General features: G+C 35.7%; 1 protein-coding gene across 1 annotated transcript in view; it reads right to left on the minus strand.

Moving 5' to 3' along the window:
* Window positions 1-25,576, minus strand: part of DNAH11 (dynein axonemal heavy chain 11) — a 337,006-nt gene that overhangs the window by 283,417 nt on the left and 28,013 nt on the right. The window contains exons 7-8 of the mRNA XM_073238711.1: window positions 19,308-19,541; window positions 17,988-18,155 (exon numbers count right to left, since the gene is read on the minus strand). Of these exons, the coding sequence (XP_073094812.1) occupies window positions 17,988-18,155; window positions 19,308-19,541 (402 nt within the window). The remainder of the gene's footprint in view (window positions 1-17,987; window positions 18,156-19,307; window positions 19,542-25,576) is intronic.

The following is a 25,576-nucleotide window of genomic DNA, read 5'->3' on the forward strand; positions in this document are numbered from 1 at the left end:
AACAGAAAAGTTCTAGGGCACTGGGCCTCACACCACAGTGTTACAGTTAGCTTCAAGAGGAAGTCTCCACTTGTCCTGAATTAGAGTCAGATGATCTCTTCATTCAAGGATCACTGACTTTCAAAAATAAACACAACTTCCCAACAAGTTCTAACAAGCCTAACTTAACCCTCTTCTCAGAAATGGCAACAAGCAATATACAACTTAAAATCTTCAAACATTATTTGAATACTTAGTAAATAATATTTCAGGGAGGGGAAAATGCTAATCTCCATCTTAGATCTCTCTTCCCCAAACTCTTACTCATTCAACCCAACTTCAGAACTGCTCATGAACTCTCTCCCTAGGAAATCACACAGACACTTCAAACTCATCTTGCAGAAACCTGAATATCATCTCTACCAAGCAGCTCTTCTGGCAATCTCCCTTACACCTTTCTTTTTTGGTCAACCTTTTTTCTTACCCAGGTCTTGAAGGTGTCCACTATTCTCCATCCCTCCAGCCATCACCCCTGGCTCTAGAACCATTACCCCTCATTGGAATTTCTCTTACCCATTTAATAGCTACTTTCTTTGCCTCTACTCTTGTCTCTGACTCATTCTCCAACCTGCAGTCCAAATAAGTTTTCCAAAACAGAAATCTTATTATGTCACTCTTATTTCTAATCCTCCAATTCATAATCTCAGTTCAGGATCCTTAATTTCTTAAGACAAAGTCTTCAAGTCTTACCTACAAGGCCCTATGTGGTTTGGACCCTGTTTTACTGCTCTCAAGCCTCCCAGCACCTCCCCGCTTTCACACTCTAGGATCTAACCATACCTGCTCATCGCATCCTGAGTAATACAGTTCTCTTTACTCCCTCTTCACCTGCTTCATTTCTATTTACTTTTTGGTTCTATTTACCCATCAGTTATTCTCAGTTTACATTCACCTATTCTGGGAAGAGCCCTTCACAAACGCTCTCATAGCACTCTATACTTTTCTTATCCTAACTCTGGGCACACCGTGTAACTCCCTACCTGTAGGCTACCTCTGAATTTTAAGCTCTCTGATGGCCAGGATTGTTTTGTTAGAGTACCAATACTTAATGGAGTTCCCAGTACACAGCTCCTTCAATAAGGATTTTCTGAAGAATAATATACTTGTGTTACTCAAGAATCATTATAAAATTTTTTCTACATTCTGAAAACTGCAAACTTGTTATTTCCATTATTAGTGACACAGGAAATTGTGGAAGAGTTTTAGCTAGAGAAATGCCATGGTTTGACTTAGCTCCTAAAAGGTGCTCAAGCTGCTGTGTGAATAGACCCTATTGGAACCAAGGCAGGGGCTGAGGGAGCAGGTCAGAAACAAGTGCAGTCATCCAGGTCAGAGGTTAGATCTGGATATATTTTCAGGGTATACCTGACAGAACCTGACATCTGTCAGGAGAAAATGAGCAACTCTTCGTGAATTACTCAGCTGGACTGAGAAGTCCATTACACGTGCCATTTAATGAGTTAAAGACATGGAAGAACAAATTTGGAAAAGGCAAAGCCGGGGTCTAGCTTTGCATGTTTATTTTGAGATGTCTATTAAATACCTAAGTGGAGATATTGAGTAGGCAGCTGAATACGTGCTATGTGTTTGGGATTTAGGAAGGTTCCTTTAACTATAAGGTACTTTAAGCTTTTGGTAGATGCTCTTTATCAAGTTAAGGAAGTCCCCCTCTATTGCTATATTCTTATTTCCTAGAGTTTTTATGAATGGGTGTTGAATTTGGTCAAATGCTTCTATGCATCAATTAACACAATTATGTTTTTTTCTTTTCACCTGTTAATATGGGGGTTATAGTGATTTTCAAATACTGAAACAGCCTTGAATCCCTGGAATAAACTCCACTTGAAGATGGTATATAATTCTTTTTATATATTGCTCAATTCTATTTACTAATGATTTGTTAAGAATTTTTACATCTATATTTATGAGGGATAATACCTTGTACTTTTTCCCTTTTTTTGCATTATCTTGCCTGGTTTTGGTATCAGGCATACTACCTTCATAAAACAAATTGGAAAATGTTCCTCTCTCTTGTATTTCTGGAAGAGATTATGTGGAATTGGTGTTAATTCTTAAATATTTGGCAGAATTCTCCAGTGAAAACAATCTGAGCCTGGACAGTTCCTTCTGGAGAGTTTTAAAAATCACAAATCCAATTTCCTTAATGGCTATAGTGTTATTCAAATTTCATCCATCACAATGAAAAAATTTTAACTATGTGTGGTAATGGATGTTAACTAAACATATTGTGATAATCATTTCACAGTATATGCATAAATGAAATCATGTTACACACCTAAAACTAATATAATATGTCAATTATGTATCAATAAAAATAGTATCAATTTCATATTGGGTGATGTATGGTAGCTCTGGTTTTCTGAGAAATTGGTCCAACACATCCAAGTTGTCAAATCTGTGTGTGAAGGGGTTGTTTTTTGTCTGTTGGTAGTCCCTATTATTCTCCTGATGTCTGCAGAGGATGTAGTGGTAGCCCATTTTATTCCTGATTTTGGTAATTTGTCTTTTTTCCTTCTTTGTAGTCTTGCTAGTGCTTTATCCTTTCAACGAACTAGCTCTTAGTTTCACTGATTTTTCTCTTATTTTTTTCAATTTCATTAATTTCTGCTATTTATTATTCCCTTCCTTTTAATTGCTTTGTATCAACTTTGCTCTTTTTTTTCCTCTAGGTTCTTAGGATGGAAATTTAGATTACTGATTTGAGGCTTTACCCTTTTTAATATACACATTTTAGTGCTATAAACTTCCCTCTAAGAATGGCTTTAGTTGTTCCCACAAATTTTGAAATATTTTCCTTGTCATTCAGTTCTCCATGTTTTACTTCCCTTGAGATTACTTTGATCCATGCAATTTTTGTAAGTGCACTTTTCAATTTCCAAATGTTTAGAGATTTTCCTGTTATGTTTCTATTATTGATTTCTACTTTGATTCCACTGTCAAAGAATATATCCCATATGATTTCAAATCTTGTAAATTTGTCGAAAATCTTATAGCCCTAAGTACGGCATGCCATGGTAAAGGAGCACTTGAAAATAATGAATTCTGCTGTTGTTTCATGGAGTGTTTTATAAATGTCAATTGGATCCTCTTGGTTGATGGTATTAAGTTCTTCTATACCTTTGCTGATTTCCCCTTTACTTATACTTTCAACTAATGAGAAGCGAGCATTGAAGCCTCCACTAGAATTGTGGATTTGTCATTTTTCTTTTCAGTTCTTAAAAAGAACTGTTCAGTTTCTGTGCTGTTATCTGATGCAAAAACATTTAGATCTACTATGTCTTCTTGGTGGATTGACCCTTTTATCATTATATAATGATCCTCTCTGGTAATTTTTTTGTTATGAAGCCTAGTTTATCTGATACTTACATAGCCATTACTGCTTGTTTTGATTAATGCTTACATGTTTTTTCCTACCCTTTTACACTTTTAATCTGCACAAACAATTAATATTTGAAGAGAATTTCTTAAAGAAAGCATATAGCTGGGTCATGTTTTTACATCCAAGCTCTGTTTTTGTGTTGGTGTATTTAGACCATTTACATTTAATGTAATTACTGCTATGTTAGGGCTTAATTCTGCCTTTTTTGCTTTCAGTTTGTTTCATTTCTGAAACTCTATTTGAACTTTTTGAGAATTGCTTTTGATGTATCTACAGTATTTAAGCATATCTCTTTGTAGTTTCGAATATTACACTATATACATTATTACACTATATATACATTAGTTATCAATGTCTAGAGTTGTCATCCTTCACCAGTTTGAGTAAAATATAAAATCTTACCTCCCACAACCAATGAATCAAGGAAGAAATTACAAGGGAAATTAAGCATATCTTGAGACAAATGGAAAAAAACCCCACAACATACCAAGACTAAGGGGCTTTAACAAAAGTAATACTAAGAGGGAAAAGTTATAGTTGTAAGTTCATATATTGAAAAAAGAAAAAAGATACCAAATGAATAACCTAACTTTACACTCTAAGGGACTTGAAAAAGAAGAGCAAACTAATCCCAAAGCTAGAAGGATAGAAATAATAATGATTAGAGTGGAGATAAACAACAAAAAAATAGAGAAAAATCAATAAAACCAAAAGTCAATTCTTTGAAAAGATCAAAGAAATTGACATTTAGCTAGACTGACTAAGAAAAAAAAAGAGAGAAGCCTCATATTACTAAAATGAAAGTGGGGACATTGCTACCAATTTTTCAAAATAAGGAGGATTATAAAAGTGTACTATGAACAACTGTACACCAAATTATATAACATGTATGAAATGGACAAATTCATAGACACATACAACCAACCAAGACTGAATCTTGAACAGAAAATCTGAACAGACCTGTAACTAGCAAGGAGATTGAATCAGTTATTAAAAACCTTCCAAGAAAGAAAATCCCATGACCAGATGGCTTCACTGGTGAATACTACTTAAAATCTAAAAAAAGAATTAACACCAATCCTTCTCAAACTCTTCCAAAAAATTGAAGAAGAGGGAACAGTTCCAAACTCACACTTTGAGGCAAACACTGCCTTGATACCAAAGCCACATAAAGATATTACAAGAAGAGAGAACTGCAGACTAGTATTACTTATAAATAATGATGAAACCCTCTTAACAAAAACTAGCAAACAGAATCCTGCAGTACATTAAAAGGATTACACACCATGACCATGTGGATATATTCCCAGAATGCAAGGATGGAAAATAAAAAAATCAATGTAACAAACCACATTAATGAAATGAAGGAAAAAAAAGAAGGATATAACACATGATCATCTCCATTGATGCAGAAAAAAAACATGACAAAAGTCAACACCCTTTCATGATAAAAACACTTAATAAACTTGGAACGAAAGAAACTTCCTTAACATGACAAAGACTACCTATGAAAAATCCACAACATTACCCTCAGTAGTGAAAAACTATAAGCTCTTCCCCCTAAGGTCAGGAATACAACAAGGATCTCTGCATTTTACCACTGCTATTCAACATAGCATTAGAAGCATTAGCCAGAGGAATGAGGTTGGAAATAAAAGGTATCCAAGATGGAAAGGAAGAAGTAAAAAATATCTTTTATTACAGATGACATGATTTTATATGTAGAAAACCCTAAAGATTCTGCACACACACAGAAACACAGTAACTCCTATTAGAAAGAATAAATAAATCAAGCAAAGTTGCAGTGAGCAAAATGAACACCCCCAAATCAGTTGCATTTCAATACATTAGCAGTGAACAGTTAAGTTGGACCCTTACAAGATATACAAAAATTTACTCAAAATGGATCAAAAACCTAAACATAAGAGCTAAACATATAAAAATATTAGAAAAAAAGATTGTAGAAAATCTTTATGACACTGGATTTGGCTATCATTTCTTGGATTTAACACTGAAAGCATGGACAACAAAATTAGAAATGGATAAATTTGACCGAATCAAAATTAAAACTTCAGTGCAAGGACACCACTGAGAGAGTGGAAAGGAAACAGAATGAGAGAAACAATTTGAAAATCATGTATCTGATAATGGATTAATGTCCAGAATACAAAAAGAACATCTACAACTCAACAACAAACTAACCCAATTCAAAAGTAGGAAAAAAACTTAGACATTTCTCCAAGATATAAAAATGGCAAATAAGCACATGAAATAAAATGATCAACATCACTAATCATTAAGAAATGCAAATCAAACCACAGTGAGATAACACTTCAGCCATTAGGATGTCTATTAAAAAAAAACAAATAAGATGAAAAATAAGAAATGTTGGTGAAGGTGTGGTGACATAATTCTTCTGCATTGCTGGTGGGAAGCCAAAATGGTTCACCCACTACAGAAAACAGTTTGGAAATTCCTCAAAAAGTTAAACATAAAATTACCATATGATCCAGCAATTCTAATCCTAGGTATATACCCAAAAGAATTGGGATCAGAGACTCAAACAAATACTTTTACACCAATATTCATAGGACCATTATTCACAATAGCCAATACGTGGCAACAACTTAAGTATTCATCAACAAATTAATAAGCAGAATGCAGTTTGTACATACAATGGATTATTCAGCCTTGAAAAGAAAGGCAATTCTGACACATACTATGATATGGATAAAATGTGAAGGCATTATGCTAAGTCAAATAGGCCAGACACAAGGGACAGATACTGTGTGAGTCCACTTAAATGAGGCACTTTAATAAATTCAGAGAAAGCAGAATAGAGGTTACTAAGGACTGAGAGGAGGGGGCAATGGAGAGTTAGCATTTAATGGGTAGAGTTTTTATTTGGGACAATGAAAAGTTCTGGAAGCAGATAGTGATAGTTGAACAACCTTGTGAATATACTTAATGCCACTGAATTGAATACCAAAAATGGTTTAATGGTTAAATTTTATGTAAAATAAATATTTTTATTTAATATTTATATAATAAGTTAATGCAAAAGTATAAAACACATTTTAAAACAATTTTTAATAGGCAAAAAAAGGATCTACTTTCATCTTTTCACTCTCTTCCACTTATAATATAATGGTCTTAAATATTTTCTGTACATAACAATTAGAACCATACACAGTGTCGTAATTTTTGCTTACACTATCAAATATAATTTAGAAAACTCAAGAAAGGAAAGTCTATTGTATTTACACATATTTTTGCTTATTGTATTCTTCTTGGTATTCCAAGGTTCCCTCTTTTTCATTTCCATTTTTATTTTTTTTAAATCATTTCCTTTCTGTAGTAAGAACTTCCTTATTTTTATACAATGAGTCTACAGGTGACAAATTCTCTTAGCTTTTGTTCATCAAAGAATTTTTGGTTTCCCATTTATTCCTGAAGGGTGTTTTTCAAGGATAAAGAATTCTGAATTAACAGTTCTTTACCTTGAGCACCTGAAAAATTTTTTGCCATTTCCTTCTGGCCTTCATGATTTCTGAAATGAAATCCCTTGTTATTCAAATCATTTTTTCCCCTTAAGTTGTCATTTCTCCCTCATTACTTTCAAGGTTTTTTACTTTATCTTCAGTTTTCAGATGCTCTTTTTTTGTATCATTAATATACAATCACATGAGCAACATTGTGGTTACTAGATTCCCCCCATTATCAAGTCCCCCCCACAAACCCCATTACAGTCATTGTCCATCACCATAGTAAGATGCTATAGAGTCAATACTTGTCTTCTCTGTGTTATAGTGCCTTCCCTGTGGTCCCCACCCCAACATTATGTGTGCTAACTGTAATGCCCCTTTTTCCCCCTTATCCCTCCCTTCCCACCCCTCCTCCCCAGTCCCTTTCTCTTTGGTAACTGTTAGTCCATTCTTGAGTTCTGTGAGTCTGCTGCTGTTTTTTTCTTTCAGTTTTGTTTTGCTGTTATACTCCACAAATGAGTGAAATCATTCAGTACTTGTCTTTCTCTGCCTGGCTTATTTAACTGGGCATAATACCCTCTAGCTCCATCCATGTTGTTGCAAATAGTAGGATTTGTTTTCTTTTTATGGTTGAATACTCCACTGTGTATATGTACCACATCTTCTTTATTCATTCATCTACTGAAGGACACTTAGGTTGCTTCCATTTCTTGGCTATTGTAAATAGTGCTATAATAAACATTGGGGGGTGCATATGTCTTTTTCAAACTGGGCTACTGCATTTTTAGGGTAAATTCCTAGGAGTGGAATTCCTGGGTCAAATGGTATTTCTATTTTGAGTTTTTTGAGGAACCTCCATACTGCTTTCCACAATGGTTGAACTAGTTTACATTTCCACCAGCAGTGTAGGAGGATTCCCCTTTCTCCGTATCCTCACCAGCATTTGTTGTTCCTAGTCTTTTCTATGTTAGCCATCCTTACTGGTGTGAGGTGATATCTCACTGTGGTTTTAATTTGCATTTCACTGATAATTAGTGATGTGGAGCATGTTTTCATGTGCCTGATGGCCATCTGAATTTTTTCTTTGGAGAAGTGTTTGCTCAGATTCTCCACCCATTTTTAATCAGGTTATTTGCTTTTTGGGTGTCAAGGCATGAGTTCTTTGTACATTTTAGATGTTAACCTCTTATTGGATAAATCATTCATGAATATATTCTCCCATACTGTAGGATGCCTTTTTGTTCTGCTGATGGTGTCCTTTGCTGTACAGAAGCTTTTTAGCATGATGTAGTCCCATTTGTTGATTTTTTCTTTTGTTTCCCTTGCCTGAGCAGATGTGTTTGGGAAAATGTTGCTCATGTTTATATTTCAGTTTTCAGAAGTTGAATTATGTTGTGTCTTGGCATGAATTTCTCTGTGTTTGCCTTTGGGTTTATCTTTCTGCTATTGATCTCTAATTTCTTTTTGAATCTGTAGATTAATATTTTTTGCCAAATTTAGTTTTCAACTATTATTTCATTGAGCTTTTAGCCTTATGGTCTTTATCTTCTCTTTCTGTAACTCCAGTAACATGAATGCCAGATCTATTGCAGTCTAACAAGTCCCTAAGGCTCTGTTCATTTTACTTGTCTATGTTCTGCTGTTCACACTGAGTGGTTTCTATCATTCTATCTTTCTTTTCACTAACTTTTTTTCTCTGTCTCTCCATTTCACTAATTTTTTCCTCTGTCCCTCCATTCTGCTATTGAACCCAATTACTGTGCTTTGTATTTGTATTTTTCAGTTCTAAAATTCCTGTTTGTTCTTTAAATTTTCTTAGCTGAGAATTTCCACTTCTTCACTGAGGCTCTTTTTCCTTTTGTTTCAAATATATTCATAATTGCTTAAAGCATTTTTAGCATTGTTCTTTAAAATCTTTGTCAAATAATTCTAACATCTCCGTCATCTCCATGCTGGCATCTATTAGTTATCTTTTTTCATTCAGTTGAGATCTTCCCAGTTCTTAGTGTAATGACTGATTGTCTACTGATGCCAGATATTTTGATATTATGTTATGACACTTGGATCTCATAAAAACCTTCAGTTTTTTGCTGGCCTTCTCTGTGACTGGTCTGGCCTCATACTCTCAGGTAGAGATATAAGTCCAAATTGTCCACTTGGCATCCATAATACTTACGAGTGAGGAGCTCCTTGTTATGGCTGGTCCAAATCCCATGTGTTCTCCACAGATGTCAGAGTGCAGATGACATGGGTACTATTTGGCCTCAGTGAAAGTCCTGAATCTCCAGTAGGCTTCCTCTGACACTACCCCAGTGGGGTAAGAATGCTACTGGGCAAGGAAAGAAATTAAGGATTCCCATGTTCAGACAGGGTGGGCTCATTACTGGCCAGTAGGGATGAAAATCGCTCCTTACTTGGACATCTCTAATACCACTGCAGTGAAGCTAGGAGCTAGAGTTTTGTTAGAGAATGGCTGTAAGCCTAGGTTCTCCATTCATTTTTTGCTGGCATGGATGGGAGTGAAGTGGTTTTTTTGTGTGGTGTTTGGCTGGACTAGAGAGATTATGGCCTACAACTTTTCTGTCTTGCTAGGACATCCCTTTTTTAAGAGAGATCAGGCTTTTCTTGCAGCTTTTTATGTCTAAGCATTGTCTCTCCATAATTGTATGGATTTTAAACAGTACTATAAGGAGAAGTTTAAAAAAACAAAAAACTTTTCCAGAGGTGGTCCAAGATGACAGTATAAAAAGAGTCTAAACTCACCTCCTCCCACATACAAACAGAATCTATGCCTACACACAAGTCTGAAGAGCTGAAGGCTGAGTGAACAGCTTCAGTACAACAAGACAGACCATATAAAAATCAGTCAGAGAGACGGAGATGTGGGTACAGTGGGAACGCCACCCCCAGCGCCGGGACCTGCGGTAGGGAGGACGTCACTGAAGGGGCAGAGCACAGATTCTCCCACCCTAGGACACAGGAACAAAATGACCATTTAAAGGGCAGCAAGACTGTAAATGAAGGAAGCTGATTTACTGAACTACATACAGCACCTGCCTAACAGAGAGGGGAATGGAAGTGCTGGTGAGCACCATTGCCTTCCTCCCTGATAGAGTAGATGGAAGTGGGGCCCAGACACCACCTCAGTGAGTCCTAGGGAACCAAGCCCACACCAGCCCCAGATGTCTCCTGAGATAGTGTCCCCCGCCCCTGGCTCACACTCAAGCATGTCCTCCCCAAATGCATCCGTTCCCTGTTAAGGTGGCACCGCTGCAGTGCCTGCACAGCAGGACTCCCCATCGGGTGCCCCTCCAACCTCTGGGCCTCCTACCTGGGCAACCCTGGCAAGGTGCATACAGGGACACCTCCAGCCCGTATCCACCTGGCGACCAACAACCCTGCCAGGTTGCTTCCCACACAGAGTACTCATGACCACCTGCCTACTCCCCAGCTAGCCAGTAAAAGCTGCCAGACACATTGAGTTTACCCAGGGAACATTCTGAAAAAGGTCACTCCTTCAAGACTGGAAGAAGTAGCTGTTTCACCTAACTCATAGAAACAAACACAAGTAAGACAGAGAAATATGCTCCAAACCAAACAACAAGATAAAACTTCAGGAAAAGAGCTAAATGAAATGGAGTTAAGCAATCTTCCTGATAAGATTTCTAACTAATGGTTATAAAGATACTCACTAGACTGGAGAGAAAAGTGGATGAAGGAAAGACTTCAACAAAGAGGTAGAAAGTATAAAAAAGAACCAATCAGAGTTGAAAAATATAATAAATGGAATTAAAAATGCACTAGAGGAAATAAACAGCAGATTAGAGAATGCAGAAGAAATGAACAGGAATCTGGAAGACAAGGTAATGGAAAGCCCTCAGGCTGAACAGCAAAGAGAAAAAAGCACAGGTTAAAGGAGGATAGGTTAATGGACCTGTAGGACAACAGACATACTAACACTCATTTTATATGAGTCCCAGGAGAGGAAAGAGAAAGTGGTGGAAAACTTAGATGAAGAAATAATAGCTGAAAATTTCCCTAACCTGGGGAAGAAAACAGACATGTAGGTCCAGGAAGCACAAAAAGCACCCAAAGAAATGGAATCCAAGGAGATCCACAGAAAAATATATAATAATTACAATGTCAAAGATTAAAGATTCAGTAACTTAAAAGTTAATATGAAGATTAAAAGACAAATGCAGTAAAATCAATTATATCTAAAAAATCAGTTAAGGGAATCACAACAGGTTGCAAAATATGACATATATATAAAAGGTGGAAAAGAGGGAGTAAAAATATAGCACTATTAAATGTGTTCAAATTTGAGCAACCATAAATTTAACATAGACTGCTATTTACTTCAGATGTTTTATGAAACTCATGGTAACCACAAACCCAAACCTATAATAGGCACACAAAAAGTATACAGGAATTCAAGCAGGACATTAAAGAAAGTAATCACTCACAAGGAAAGAGAGCAAGAGAAGAATTACAAAAACAACCAGAAAACAACGAACAAAATGGCAATAAGTACATACCTACCAATAATTACATGTAAATAGCTTAAATGCTCCAATCAAAAGATACAGGGCGACTGAATGTATAAAAAAAATAAGACCCATCTATATGCTGCCTACAAGAGACTCACTTTAGACCTAAAGACACACACAGAATGAAAGCAAAGGGCTGGAAAAAGATATTCCATGGAATGGAAGTGAAAAAAAATGCTGGGGTAGTAATAGTTAAATAAGATAAAACATTTTAAAATACTGTACAAGAGAAAAAGAAGGATATTACATAATAATAAAGGGTTCAGTCTAGCAAGATGATATAACAATTGTAAATATCTATGCCTCTAACATAGGAGCACCTAAATACATAAAGCAAAATTTAACAGACATAAAGGGGGATATTGACAGTAACAGAATACTAGTAGGGGACTTTAACACCCACTTACATAAATGGATAGGATAATCCTGGCAGAAAATCAATAAACAGTGGCTTTGAATGACACACAGACCAGATGGACTTAAAACATATATACAGAACATTCTATCCAAAATCAGCAGTATACACATTCCCCCCACCTCCACATAAATTGTATTTTTATTCAGAAACACAGGTAACCCTTCTTTCATTGTGAATATCTCAGGTGTTTTCTTCCCATGGAAAATGAAATGAAAATGACCAAAGTTCTGTCTTTCTATCTCTGCTTACAAGGTACTCTTACCCTTCCTGATTAAATACTGCCTACTGATGGATTTTCAGGTACAAGACTCATGACTGCTTTGACAGTCTCTCCCACTCATTGACAGAGCAATTTTATTCCCTGAGGTAATTTTTGAACTTAAAGTCTATAAAATTTAAAGAATACATATTCAAAACTATGAGAAATGAATATCTTATTTTATTTGTGATGTCAAAATTAAAAATAAGATAATCCATTCTATCTTCTTACATTAGGCCACCAAATCTATGGTCACTGGAGCATAAGTCAGTACTTTTTTAAATGTATCTTTTCATTGAAGTACAGTTGACATATAATATTATACTGGTTTCAGTTGTACAACATAGTGATTATTGTACAGTTATCTATATTACTATTTAACATTAACAGTTATCTAGATTATTAAATGCTCACCCCAACGAGTGTAGTTACTATCTGTCAACATAGAAAGATATAATGATATTACTGACTATATTCTCTAGGCTATACTATTCATGGAATACACAGTCTTTTCAAGTGCATATGGAATATTCTCCAGGACAGATCACATGTTAGGCCATGAAGGAAATCTCAAAAAACTTAAGAAGACTGCAATCACATCAAGCATCTTTTCCAACCACAAAAGCATTGCAACCACAACTGGAAATCACAAGAAAAAACCCACAAACATGTGGAGGCTAAACAACATGCTACTAAACAACCAATGGGCCAATGAAGAATTCAAACTGGAAATTAAAAAATGAATCACCTAGAAACTAATGAAAAGAGAACACAATGTTTCAAAATCTTTAGGATGCAGCAAAAGCAGTTCTAAGAGGGAAATTTATACAGGCCTACCAAAAAACAAGAAAACTCTCAAGCAAACAATCTAACTTTATACCTATAGAAACTGAAAAAGAAGAGCAAACAAATCCCAAAGTTTCTAGAAGGAAGGAAATAATAAAAGTCAGAGAGGAAATAAATGAAATAGGGACCAGAAAGACAATACACAAGACCAATGAAACTAAGAGCTGGTTCTTTGAAAAGATAGACAAAATTGAGAACCTTTAACTAGGCTCCTGAAGGAAAAGAAAAAGGAGGACTCCAGTAAATAAAATAAGAAACAAAAGTTACAACTGACACCACAGAAATGCAAAGGATTATAAGAGATTACTATGAAAAATTATATTTGTTATATGTTATATATATATTATGTTATATATATATATATATGTTAACTCTCAGCAAAAAGGGGATAGCAGGAACATACCTCAACATAATAAAGGTCATATATGACAAACCCACAGCTAACATCATAGTCAGTGGTGAAAAGCTGAAAGCTTTTCCTCTAAGATCAGGATGAAGGCAAGCATGCCTACTCTTACCACTTTTATTCAATAGTGTATTGGAAGACTTAACCACAGCAATAACAAAAGAAAAAGAAATAAAAGGCATCCAAATTGGTAAGAAAGAAGTGAAATGGCCACTATTTGCAGAAGACATGACGCTATATACAGAAAACCCTAGAGACTCCACCAAAAAACTATTATAATGAAATCAGTAAAGTTGCAGGACAAAATCAATATACAGAAATCTGTTGTGTTTCTATCTGTACCAATAATAAACTAAGAGAAATTAAGAAAACAATCTCATTTACAATTGCATCAAAAGAATACACTACTTAAGAATAAATTTAACAAAGGCAGTGAAAGATCTGTACTCTGAAAACTATAACACAGATGAAAGAAATTGAAGACAACACAAATAAATGGAAATATATTCCATGCTAATGAAAGAATTAATGTTGTTAAAATCACCATACTACTTAAAGCAATCTATAGATTCAACACAATCCCCATCAAAATACAAAATACCAATGGCATTTTCCACAGAACTGGAGCAATAATCCTAAAATTTGTATGGAACCCAGAAGAGCCCAAATAGCCAAAGCAATCTTGAGAAAGAACAACAAAGCTGGAGTTATGATGCTTCCTGACATCAAACAATACTACAAAGCTATATGGTAATCAAAAGTGTCTGGTCCTGGCATAGATCAATGGAACAGAATAGAGAACTCAGAAAATTATACAGTCCATTAATGTATGACAAAGGAGGCAAGAATATATGATGAGGAAAGACAGCCTCTTCAATAAATGATGTTGGGAAAACTGGACAGCTACATGCAAAACAAACCGGATCACTGTTTTATACCATACACAAAAATAAACTCAAAATGGATTAAAGATCTAAACAGATGCCCTGAAGCCATAAAACTCCAAGAAGAAAACATAGGCAATACACTCTTGAACATAAGCAAGGTGAAGGAAACACAGCAACAATAACAAGTGGGATACATCACACTTAAAAGCTTCTGCATAGCAAAGGAACCACCAACAAAATGAACAAAAAAGCAACCTACCGAACTGGAGAATATATCTTCAAATGATATATCTGACAATGGAGTTAATACCCAAAATACATAAAGAACTCATACAACTCAACACCAAAAACACAATCCAATTAAAAATGGGCAGAGGCACAGACTCCCAGAAGGAACTAGTGGTTACCAAATGGGAGGGATGGGGTGGGCAGGTGGGGAGAAAGAAGGGGATTGTGGGGTATCATGATTGATGCACATAGTATGTGTGGGTTCACTGGGAAGACAGTGTAGCTCAGAGAAGACAAATAGGGACTCTGCGGCATCTTACTACACTGATGGGCAGTGACTGCAATGGGGTATGGGGGGTGACTCAATAATATGGGTGAATGTAATAACCACATTGTTTTTCTTGTGAAGCCTTCATGAGAGTGTATATCAATGATACTTAATTTAAAAAAAAATGGGCAGAGGACCCAAATAGACATTTTTCCAAAGAAGACATATGGATGCCAACAGACACAAGAAAAGATGCTTGGCATCACTGATCATCAAGGAAATGCAAATCAAAACCACAATGAGATTATCACCTCACTCCAGTCAGAATGGCTGGCATCAAAAAGACAAGAAGTGTTGGTGAAACTATGGAATAAAGGGAAACCTGATGCACTGTTGGTGGGAAAGTAGGTTGGTGCAGCCACTGTGGAAAACAGTACTGAGGTCCCTCAGAAATGAAAAATAGAAATACCATATGAGAAACTAATCCCACTTCTGGGTATTTACCTGAAGAAAATAAAATCACTATTTCAAAAAGATATATGCACCTCTATGTTCATTGCAGTATTATTTACAATAGCCAAGATATGGAAGCAACCTAAGAGTCCAGAGATAGATGAATGGTTAAAGATGTGGTACATATCCACAATGAGATATTACTAAGCCATAAAAAAGAACTAAATCTTGCCATTTGTGACAACGTGGATAGACTTAGAGGGTATTATTTCAAGTGAAGTCAGACAGAGAAACACAAATAACATATGATTTCACTTATATGTGGAATCTAAAAATATAAAACAGACAAAACAGAAATAAACTCAAATTACAGAGAACAGTTGGTTGCCATAGGGGAGGAGAGTGGGGGGAGAGGTGAAATAAGTGAAGGAGATAAAACAGGTAAAAACTCCCAATTATAAAATAAGCAGTGGGGATAAAAAGTGTAGCATAGGGAATATAGTCAATAATATTGTTACTACTTTGTATGATGACAGATGGTAACTACACTTATTGTGGTAAGCATTTCATAATGTAACTGCTGAATCACTCTATTGTACACCTAAACCAGATAAATGTTGTCTATCAACTATACTTCAAATTAAAAAGTGACTTTTCCATTTTATATTAATATTTGAGAAACCCAAGAATATTTTTATAGATATGTCTGAGAAAATCCTCATGTTCTATCAATGGACCACAGTGGCAGACCTTTTGCCATACCAATAAAGGCTCAATGCCTGATTATATGCTTGGAGATTGCTGAAAAGAGAGAAATAACTACCAAATTATCAGTGATTATTTCTTTAATTTACTGGAACATATTTAAACCATTACTATACCAAAGTGCAGGAAGACTGATCATGACGTGCTTGACTGTTAGCTTAGCACTGGTGTATATTTAATGTGGACCCGGGAATGCATAGGGGTGCATGCAGTGGGGTCACATGGGTGGGTCACAGGGGTGGGCATGTGTCAAATGGCAACACCTTTATGAATATTATGAAGTTGGAAGTAGTTTGTTAAAATAACGTCTCTTAAAAATTACCAACTGATTTCATCATAAAAATCAGAGTACAGTCAGCTCTGCTAAAAAGCACCAAGATGAATAGCTATTATTAAGTAAAAATACATCATCATTGCAATATTCTGAGGCAACAATGATAACCAGGGCACATTCAAAAAAAGCAAAGGTCTTCTTTAACATAAACGTATCAATGAAATGAATTATTTTAAATTTATGTTTTGATTTCAAGGAATGGCTGAAGTCAAGGAGTTTCTAGATTCTATTCTAAGACAAGATAATCAGATAGGAAGATAAGGGGAAATTTCAAGGGCAAGTTATTAATGTCTTCAAACCAGACCTGGAGATCAGAGGCAATGTGGGCCATTTTATTATCAAAATAAGTGGGGTTCCAGAATACTAAATACCAAACTACAAATATCAAACAGATATATATGTCAAGAGCACATGAATTTTCTATTTTCTACATGTTTGTAACTGTGCAGGCTTCAGGCAGATACAGGGATAAATTCCAGACCTTTGGCACTGCCAAAGTAGTGATATCAGCTAACCTGAGCCACATTTTCCAACCCCAGCATTCTGAAAACTCAACAGGTTTTATAGTCCAAAGGAAACCAAGACTCTTTTCAAATGCACCTGAGGACCCTGTGCACAGAGAGTCCCACACCCCTCTTCTTGGTTGCTCAGGAAAGCTAAGGCAGATCCTCTAAGAGTTCCATTCCCACCAGTCACTGAATGCCCACCAAATGCCACACAACTTATCAGGCTCTGAGACTGAGCCCAGGCTACCTGCCACCATAGTCCTAGGTTCCTCCTACTTTTCCATAAATAATCAGCACACACAATGACTATGGCCGCTTATCATTAACTCCACCTCCCACAAGCCAGCTACAGTTCAGAGGGTTAAGTTTGCTGTCTGTTCATAAAGTTAACATACTGTACTTGAACACTGTCAAAGAAAAATAATTTGCCAAATATAAATAGAACAGTGAATAAGGTCACATTCTGTGTAAAAAAATGAGGATTAAAGCTAAATATTCATATATATTTTTGTACCCAGACATCACTGGTCTTAACAAACCACTAAAATGCAGCTATTTTTATCCCAGAGCTGCAGGGACGCTCTCAGGTAACTCCCTGGCTACTAACATGCTGGGAAATGACAGAACACAGAAGCAGCTTGAATCTGAAAGCTTCCCCTATTTCCTGAGTTTGAAATTCTGAAACTACAAAAAGCTAAAGAATAAAAAAATATGAGACAACATACATATTAATAATATATACAGTTAATGTGATGAAACTAAATGTTCGAATAGACCAAAAAATTTTCCAGTGATTCAGAAGGCTAAAATATACAATTTACACAGATATCAAATAATCAGATCAAAATGAGTTAATGTGGAAAGTTCCTTTTCAATTGACCTAAAGAAGAAACAAATCCAGACTGAGGTTCACACTGTTGTATTAGAACAGTTCTAAATGTTCTCAAATCCTATACAAAAAAGCCTAACTTCCACTCCCTGATCTACCACTAAGTAGATTTGAGCCTTCAGGCAAGTCATTTAACCTCTTTCATCCTAGAGAAATTGGACGAGATGGTACCTGTTCTCACTGTGACCTATCAACCTTTCCAACTTTAAAATTATAAGATTCTGTGAAATGAAAATGCAAAGGTACAGTATTACCATATTATTATAATCAGATGGGTCATACGTGCTCTGCTTAAAAACTTTACAGAGTTCCATAAATTGTTCACTCATCTCCTGGATTTGTCCATTTAAAATTGCTCCCTTGGAACCGCCAAATTCAAGCCTTTCCAGTTTTTCAAATTCCAATATGGTGACAAATATATCCTTTGTAAAAACATAATACAATAAAGATTTTCCCACCATTTTGAGCATGAAGAAAACATTGTAACATTCCAATGAAAACATTTTCAAACATTCAAAACTGGTGAGTTAATGGACACTTGCATGGCAGATAACAAATATTAATGATTTAACTGAACAAAGTTACCACCCATTTTAAAAATCATACTCCCATTTTCACATTTACTGAGAATTTTCTAGCAGTACGGGCAAGACCTACTTTGCCATAGCTAAGTGTTTGACTTGCTAATTTTATATCCTTCTAATCATAAATCAGATCTGCAGGTAATATCCAAAACTTGTATTTTCAGCCACCTACACTTTGCAGTGAATCAGCTCCATTACTGAACGGAAGCATAAGAGAGTGCTAAAAAATGATGATGTAAGTTGCCCATTGTAAGACATTTAGCATTCAGACTTCAACAGGCATTCAGGCTTGAGATGTAATGAGAATTCTCAAAACGTAAAGCTCTAATTTTGAATGAAATTCAACAAGTCTTATATTAATAAAGTTCAAACTTGCTAGAAAGAACTTTACAAAGAAAATAAGGCAGTGTTACTAGTTTAAACTTTTAAAAACCTTAGCCAACTGGCTCCGTACAACTGTGCATGTGTAGTGTGTGACCATGTGTACATGTGTGTACTCATTTGTTTTTAGGTATTTAAAACATACTGAGGTATTTAAAACATACTGAGCACATATTTTCATTTTTTTGTCATTTTTATAAATGGTTCTAAATTTTATAGTACATGTATTTATATACTAAAAGATAGGGTGACATCAAATGGATTTTCAGGTCTGAAATCCCAATGTCAAACATTAAACATATAAAGGAAAAAGGGATTCTTTTAAAGCTTCCTGATTTACAACTGTCCTGCAGGAGCTGGTACATAAAGAGATTCACTTACTTCAGTATACTAAAAGAATCAAAAATGTATTTTTTTAAAAAAGGAGCCAAGCTAAATCTTTGAAAACTGTCCTAATAGCACTGGCCTTGGGAGCTTCTTATGAGAATCACTAAGAAAGGGACCTTCCCACCCAAATAGAATAAACTGTTCCCCAAATCATGTAAAAAGATAACAGGATTTTTGAACCCACCTATAATATGAGTAAATTACAAGTCAATAAATTAATACCTCAATTTTCATAAAGCGGTCCAGAAATTTGTCAAATCTACAAAACACCAGATGAGACTGGAAATCCCATGGCTTCAGTTCCTTACTTCCCATAAAATAGCTTGCCAATCTTTTTCTATACTTGAAGAAAGAATTTTTGAAAGTCTTCAAGATGCTAATGGCCACCTGCACCTTTTCCAGAGAGTCTTCAATTTCTCCCTTCAAAATGTCTTCAGGTGAAAGGTAAGCTATTGCCTAGGATTTAATGAAAGGAAACACTGATCAAAAATATGTTTAACAGTTTATTGAAAACAGCTGTTTCAGTTTTTTTTTTCCAATGAATCTTTTTAAAATGACCGTGTCCAGAATTGGGACAGCAATGCTGTGAGACAGCAAAAATTCTAGCAATGCAAAGCTTGGGTTCAACATGCTCATGTAAGTTAGAATAATCTACAGGAGACCGCAATTCCTGGATGGATTTATACATCCTAGCAATGACTAAATTTTTGCTAAGTTTCATAGATGTAACAACTGTGTCAGAATTTGCATGGATGTTCCTTTTGGCAAATATTCTAAACAATTGTTTTTCTCATGTAAGGAAATACACAACCCAGGAGGGGAAATCTATGAGACCATGGATTCACCTTTCCTGTCAACACAGGGTCTTTTGCAAAGGTAAGAAAAGTCTGATAAAGGTGAGTAGATCATGGGCAATTAGGTTAGTAGATTTTTCATCTGGGGGCTTAAGTGCATTATAGGACATAAAATGTAGCTGAGATAGGCCATATGAACTAGTTTTGAATAAAAGAATTGAAACAGAGAGATTAAAGAAAAAGGGCAGAAGATTTATGTAGCACTAGTCTAACTTCCATAAAACAATCACCCATGTTCCAGACCTTCTTTTGTTTCTTAAAACATGTTTCTTAAAAACATCCAGAATTTCCCTCTTTGGGGACCTCAAGAACCTATAAACCCTAAAGTTTCTTCCTGATGCATCTTAACCTCACACAAATTATGGATTTATATTGTGTGACTCTGATGTTGTGGTTGCTTAGAAAGTTATTAAAAATCTCAATGAAGAACATAATGAAAGCCATTGAGTTCAACATAGCAGATGGACTTTTTTCTAAAGGTAAACATATTATCTCCCTTCTCTCATAATGGATATAGTTTTATATGCAATATAGACTCTGTATCCTAAACTTGAAAGTAAAAAATAATTAACTTAGTGTTTAAATCCCTACTAATTAGAATCCTTTACATTCTAGCTATAGATTCTCAATCTATACTGTTATTTCCCACTCAGACTGGATGGAAAATTAACCTCTATGCGAAGTCTGCTAACACTGCACACAGAAGAAAAGAACTACCAGTAATTCCTTAGCAAAATGAGTTATAAAATAGTTGCATTTTGGTATGGCCTAGGGATTCCACAGACCTATATCTATATGTATTCTTTATAATACATATGCCCTTTTAGGGAGCTAAAACATCTATGGAGATGACTCAATTGCTTCTTGTTTCAGTAGCCTCCTAATTACCTAAATCTAAAGAACTTCCTTGACCAAGTGGTCCTTGATCAGTGTTCATTCCTGTACTTCTTGGCTGACCTTCACATAGATAAGACAATCATAGCAATTAACTTTCTGTTCACGTAGCCAACTGTTGAATAAGACCTCCAAAGATATAGCAGTAAATATCCTAAATTAGAAAACCCAGTCAGTGCTCTTTCAGTGGGCAGGCAGCAGGGTCTGCAGGGGGAAAAGCATCAGCAGGGGGCAAGAGACCTGGCTATCATCCAGTTAGGAACCAGTAATTGCTTTTGTGACATTAGCTAAGTTGTGTCTGAATATCTCAGTTTCCTCATCTGAAGGAGGAGAAAGATGAATTTGAACCTCCCTTTTAGCTCTTCAGCTCTGATTTTCTGCTTCCTATAGCAAATCTCTGGAGCATACCCAACCCCATCAGTTCTATTTCTCATACTCAATGGTATCAGCACAACCAACAAAAAGTCACTGGATTTCGGATCAACTGGTCCCACTTCAGAGGTCTTATAAACTAAAATACTGTAACCAATTTATTTATCAATAAGTGAATTAATCAACTATCAATTAAGCAATTTATCAATGATACTATGTTAATTTGAGACTATCTCCCAGCTCCTCCTTTTCTCTTTTTATTTGCTTTTATGGATCCTTAACTTTTGCTCTTCTCCAAGCTCAATCTCTCAAACTTCCTCACCTAGGATCTTGTAAATGACAACACCAACAACAGGAATGCCAAGCCAAGGAATAGACAGAGTGTTGGACCTAGAGTAGTAATGATGTACAATGGACAGGGTGCAGTCAGGTTACCAGAGAAAAGAAGCAAAGCATTTAAAAAATCCCCATTGCAAGTTTGTACCTCTTTATCACCTTCATCTATTTCTGCAATATTCCCACTCCCTTACTGTGGTAACCACTAGTTTGTTCTCTTTATTTATGAGTTCATTTCTGTTTTATTTTTAGTTTCCACATGTAAGTGAAATCATATTGTATTTGTCTTTTCCTGACTTATTTCACTTAGCATAATACCATGTAAGCCCATCCTTGTCTTCACAAATGGCAAGATTTTATTTTTTATGGCTCAATAATATTCCATTGTGCATGCCAAAAAGGTACGAACTTCCAATTATAAAAGACATCACAGAATGACAAGTACAGCAGAAAGAACATTTTCAATAATATTAAAATAAACTTTGTATTGTGGCAGATGATAACTGCACTTGTAGTGGTGAGCATTTCACAAGGCATAATTGTTGAGTCACTGTCATACATCTGAAACTAATATAGTATTGTACATCAACTATACTTCAAATGAAAAGTTCCCATTAACAAAGTGCAAGTATGTCATCATCTGAGGTGGCCAGATGATCCTTTTATGTCTGGCCTAAATGACTATGTTAATGGCCACTCTTAGAAAACAAGAAAAGCACATCTGCTTCTAAATTAACAAAGATTTCTGACTGTGACTGGAATGCCTACAAGGAACAGATGTATAATAAAAATTAATGAAGCAGACCAGGAACAGCAGCAAGTAGTGGAGACCATGGTCACCTTGAGAGCACATGACCCATCTAAAGGGACACATGAAGCTCTAGCAACTGACTGTGCCAATGGGAAAGGCAAAGCCATGTAGCAAAATCTCTGACTTTCAGGAGATGCTAGAATGCTGGCTTTTAAATGAGACCTCCTCAATTTAAATATTAATAACAGTTTTTCAATTTTTTACAATACTATGCAAAATAAAAATACTGCACTGATCTAGTGACCAAATGTACTGATAGATAGAATGCCAGTTTATGACCTCTGATGTATAAAACAGCAAGGATTCAAATATTTCATAAACACAGTGAAGTCAATAGATTCATAGAAACAAAGTACATGAAAACTTGACCCAGTATTTCCACTTCAAGGAATTTAACCAAAGAAAACAAAGTATCTGATTTAAAAAGATATATGTACCCCTATGTTTATTGCTGCATTATTTCCAATAGCCAAGATATGGAATCAACCTAAGTGTCCATCAACAGATGAATGGATAAAGAAGATGCGGTACATGTACACAATGGAGTATTATTCAGCAACAAAAAGAAAAGAAATTCTGCCATTTGCAGCAACATGGATGGATCTAAAGGCTATTATGTCCAGTGAAATAAGTTAAGTAGAGAAAGACAAATACCAAATGATTTCACTTATTTGTAGAATATAAAAACAAAACAAAACAGAAGAAAAAAAAACATCAGTAGACTCAGAGACATTGAGAAGGGACTAGAGGTTACCATGGGGGAAGGGTTGAGGTAGGTGGGTGGGAAGGGTGAGGAGGATAAAGCGGCACAAAAATTCTCAATCATATATAAGTTGGATCCATTCATGATAAAAACTCTCAATAAAATGGGTATAGAGGGCAAGTACCTCAATGTAATAAAGGCCATATACGACAAACCCACAGCCAACATTATACTTAACAGCGAGAAGCTGAAAGCTTTTCCTTTAAGATCTGGAACAAGACAAGGATGCCCACTCTCCCCACTTTTATTCAACATAGTACTGGAGGTCCTAGCCACAGTAATCAGACAACAGAAAGGAATAAAAGGCATCCAGATTGACAAGGAAGATTGTCCCTGTTTGCAGATGACACGATATTGTACATAAAAAACCCTAAAGAATCCACTCCAAAACTACTAGATCTAATATCTGAATTCAGCCAAGTTGCAGGATACAAAATTAATACACAGAAATCTGTGGCATTCCTATACACTAACAATACTAACAATGAACTAGCAGAAACAGAAATCAGGAAAACAATTCCATTCACAATTGCACCAAAAACAATAAAATACCTAGGAATAAACATAACTAAATAAGTGAAAGACCTATACTCTGAAAACTACAAGACACACATGAGAGAAATTAAAGAAGATACCAATAAATGGAAATACATCCTACGCTCATGGATAGGAAGAATTAATATTGTCAAAAAGGCCATCCTGCCTAAAGCAATCTATAGATTCAATGCAATTCCTATCAAAATACCAACAGCATTCTTCAGTGAACTAGAGAAAATCATCCTAAAATTCATATGGAACCACAAAAGACCTTGAATAGCCAAAGCAATCCTGAGAAGGAAGAATAAAGCAGGGGGAATTATGCTCCCCAACTTCAAGCTCTACTATAAAAGCCACAGTAATCAAGACAATTTGGTACTGGCACAAGAACAGACCCATAGACCAATGGAACAGACTAGAGAACCCAGATATAAACCCAAGCATATATGGTCAATTAATATATGATAAAGGAGCCATGGATACACAATGGGGAAATGACAGCCTCTTCAACAGTTGGTGTTGGCAAAACTGGACAGCTACATGCAAAAGAATGAAACTGGATTATTGTTTAACCCCATACACAAAAGCAAAGTTGAAATGGATCAAAGACTTGAATATAAGTCATGAAACCATAAAACTCTGAGAAGACAACATAGGCAAAATTATCTTGAATATAAGCATGAGCAACTACTTCCTGAACCCATCTCCTCGAGAAAGGGAAACAAAAGCAAAAATGAACTCATGGGACTACATCATACTAAAAAGTTTTTGTACAGTAAAGGACATCATCAACAAAACAAAAAGACATCCTATAGTATGGGAGAATATATTTGTAAATGACATATCTGACAAGGGGTTAACATCCAAAATATATAAAGAACTTACATACCTCAACACCCAAAAAACAAATAATTCCATTAACAATTGCACCAAAAACAATAAAATACCTAGGAATAAACATAACCAAATGGGCAGATGACATGAAGAGACAGTTCTCCAAAGAAGAATTTCAAATGGCCAACAGGCACATGAGAAGGTGCTCCACATCACTATCATCAGGGAAATGCAAATTAAAACCACAATGTGATATCACCTCACACCAGTAAGGATGGCCATCATCTAAAAGACTAAGAATAACAAATGCTGCCAAGAATGTGGAGAAAGTGGAACCCTCCTCCACTGCTGGTGGGAATGTAAGCTAGTTCAACCATTGTGGAAAGCAATATGGACGTTCCTCAAAAAATTAAAAATAGAAATACCATTTGACCCCAGAATCCCACTCCTTAGAATATACCCAAAGAATACAACTTCTCAGATTCAAAAAGACATATGCCCCTATGTTTATTGCAGCACTTTTAACAATAGCCAACATATGAAAGCAACCTAAGTGTCCATCTGTAGATGAATGGATAAAGAATATGTGGTACATATATGCAATGGAATACTACTATTCAGCCATAAGAAAGAAAGAAATCCTACCATTTGCAACAACATGGATGGAGCTGGAGGACATTATGCTCAGTGAAATAAGCTAGGCAGAGAAAGACAAATGCCAAATTATTTCCCTCATTGTGGAGTATAACAATGAAGCAAAACTGAAGGAACAAAATGGCAGCAGACTCAGACTCCAAGAATGAACTAGTGATTACCAAAGGGGAGGGGTGCGGGAGGGTGGGTGGGGAGGGAGGTAGAAGGGGACTGAGGGGTATTATGTTTAGTACACATGGTGTGGGGGATCACAGGGAGAACAGTGTATCACAGAGAAGGGACATAGTGGATCTCTAGCAACTTGCTGCACTGATGGACAGTGACTGGATTGGGGTATGGGTGGGGACTTGATAATATGGGTAAATGTAGTAACCACATTGTTTTTTTCATGTAAGAGTGTATATCAATCATACCTTGATAAAAAATTAAAAAATTA

The sequence above is a fragment of the Manis javanica genome, chromosome 6, assembly GCF_040802235.1.
Source record: "Manis javanica isolate MJ-LG chromosome 6, MJ_LKY, whole genome shotgun sequence".
Lineage (NCBI taxonomy): Eukaryota > Metazoa > Chordata > Mammalia > Pholidota > Manidae > Manis > Manis javanica.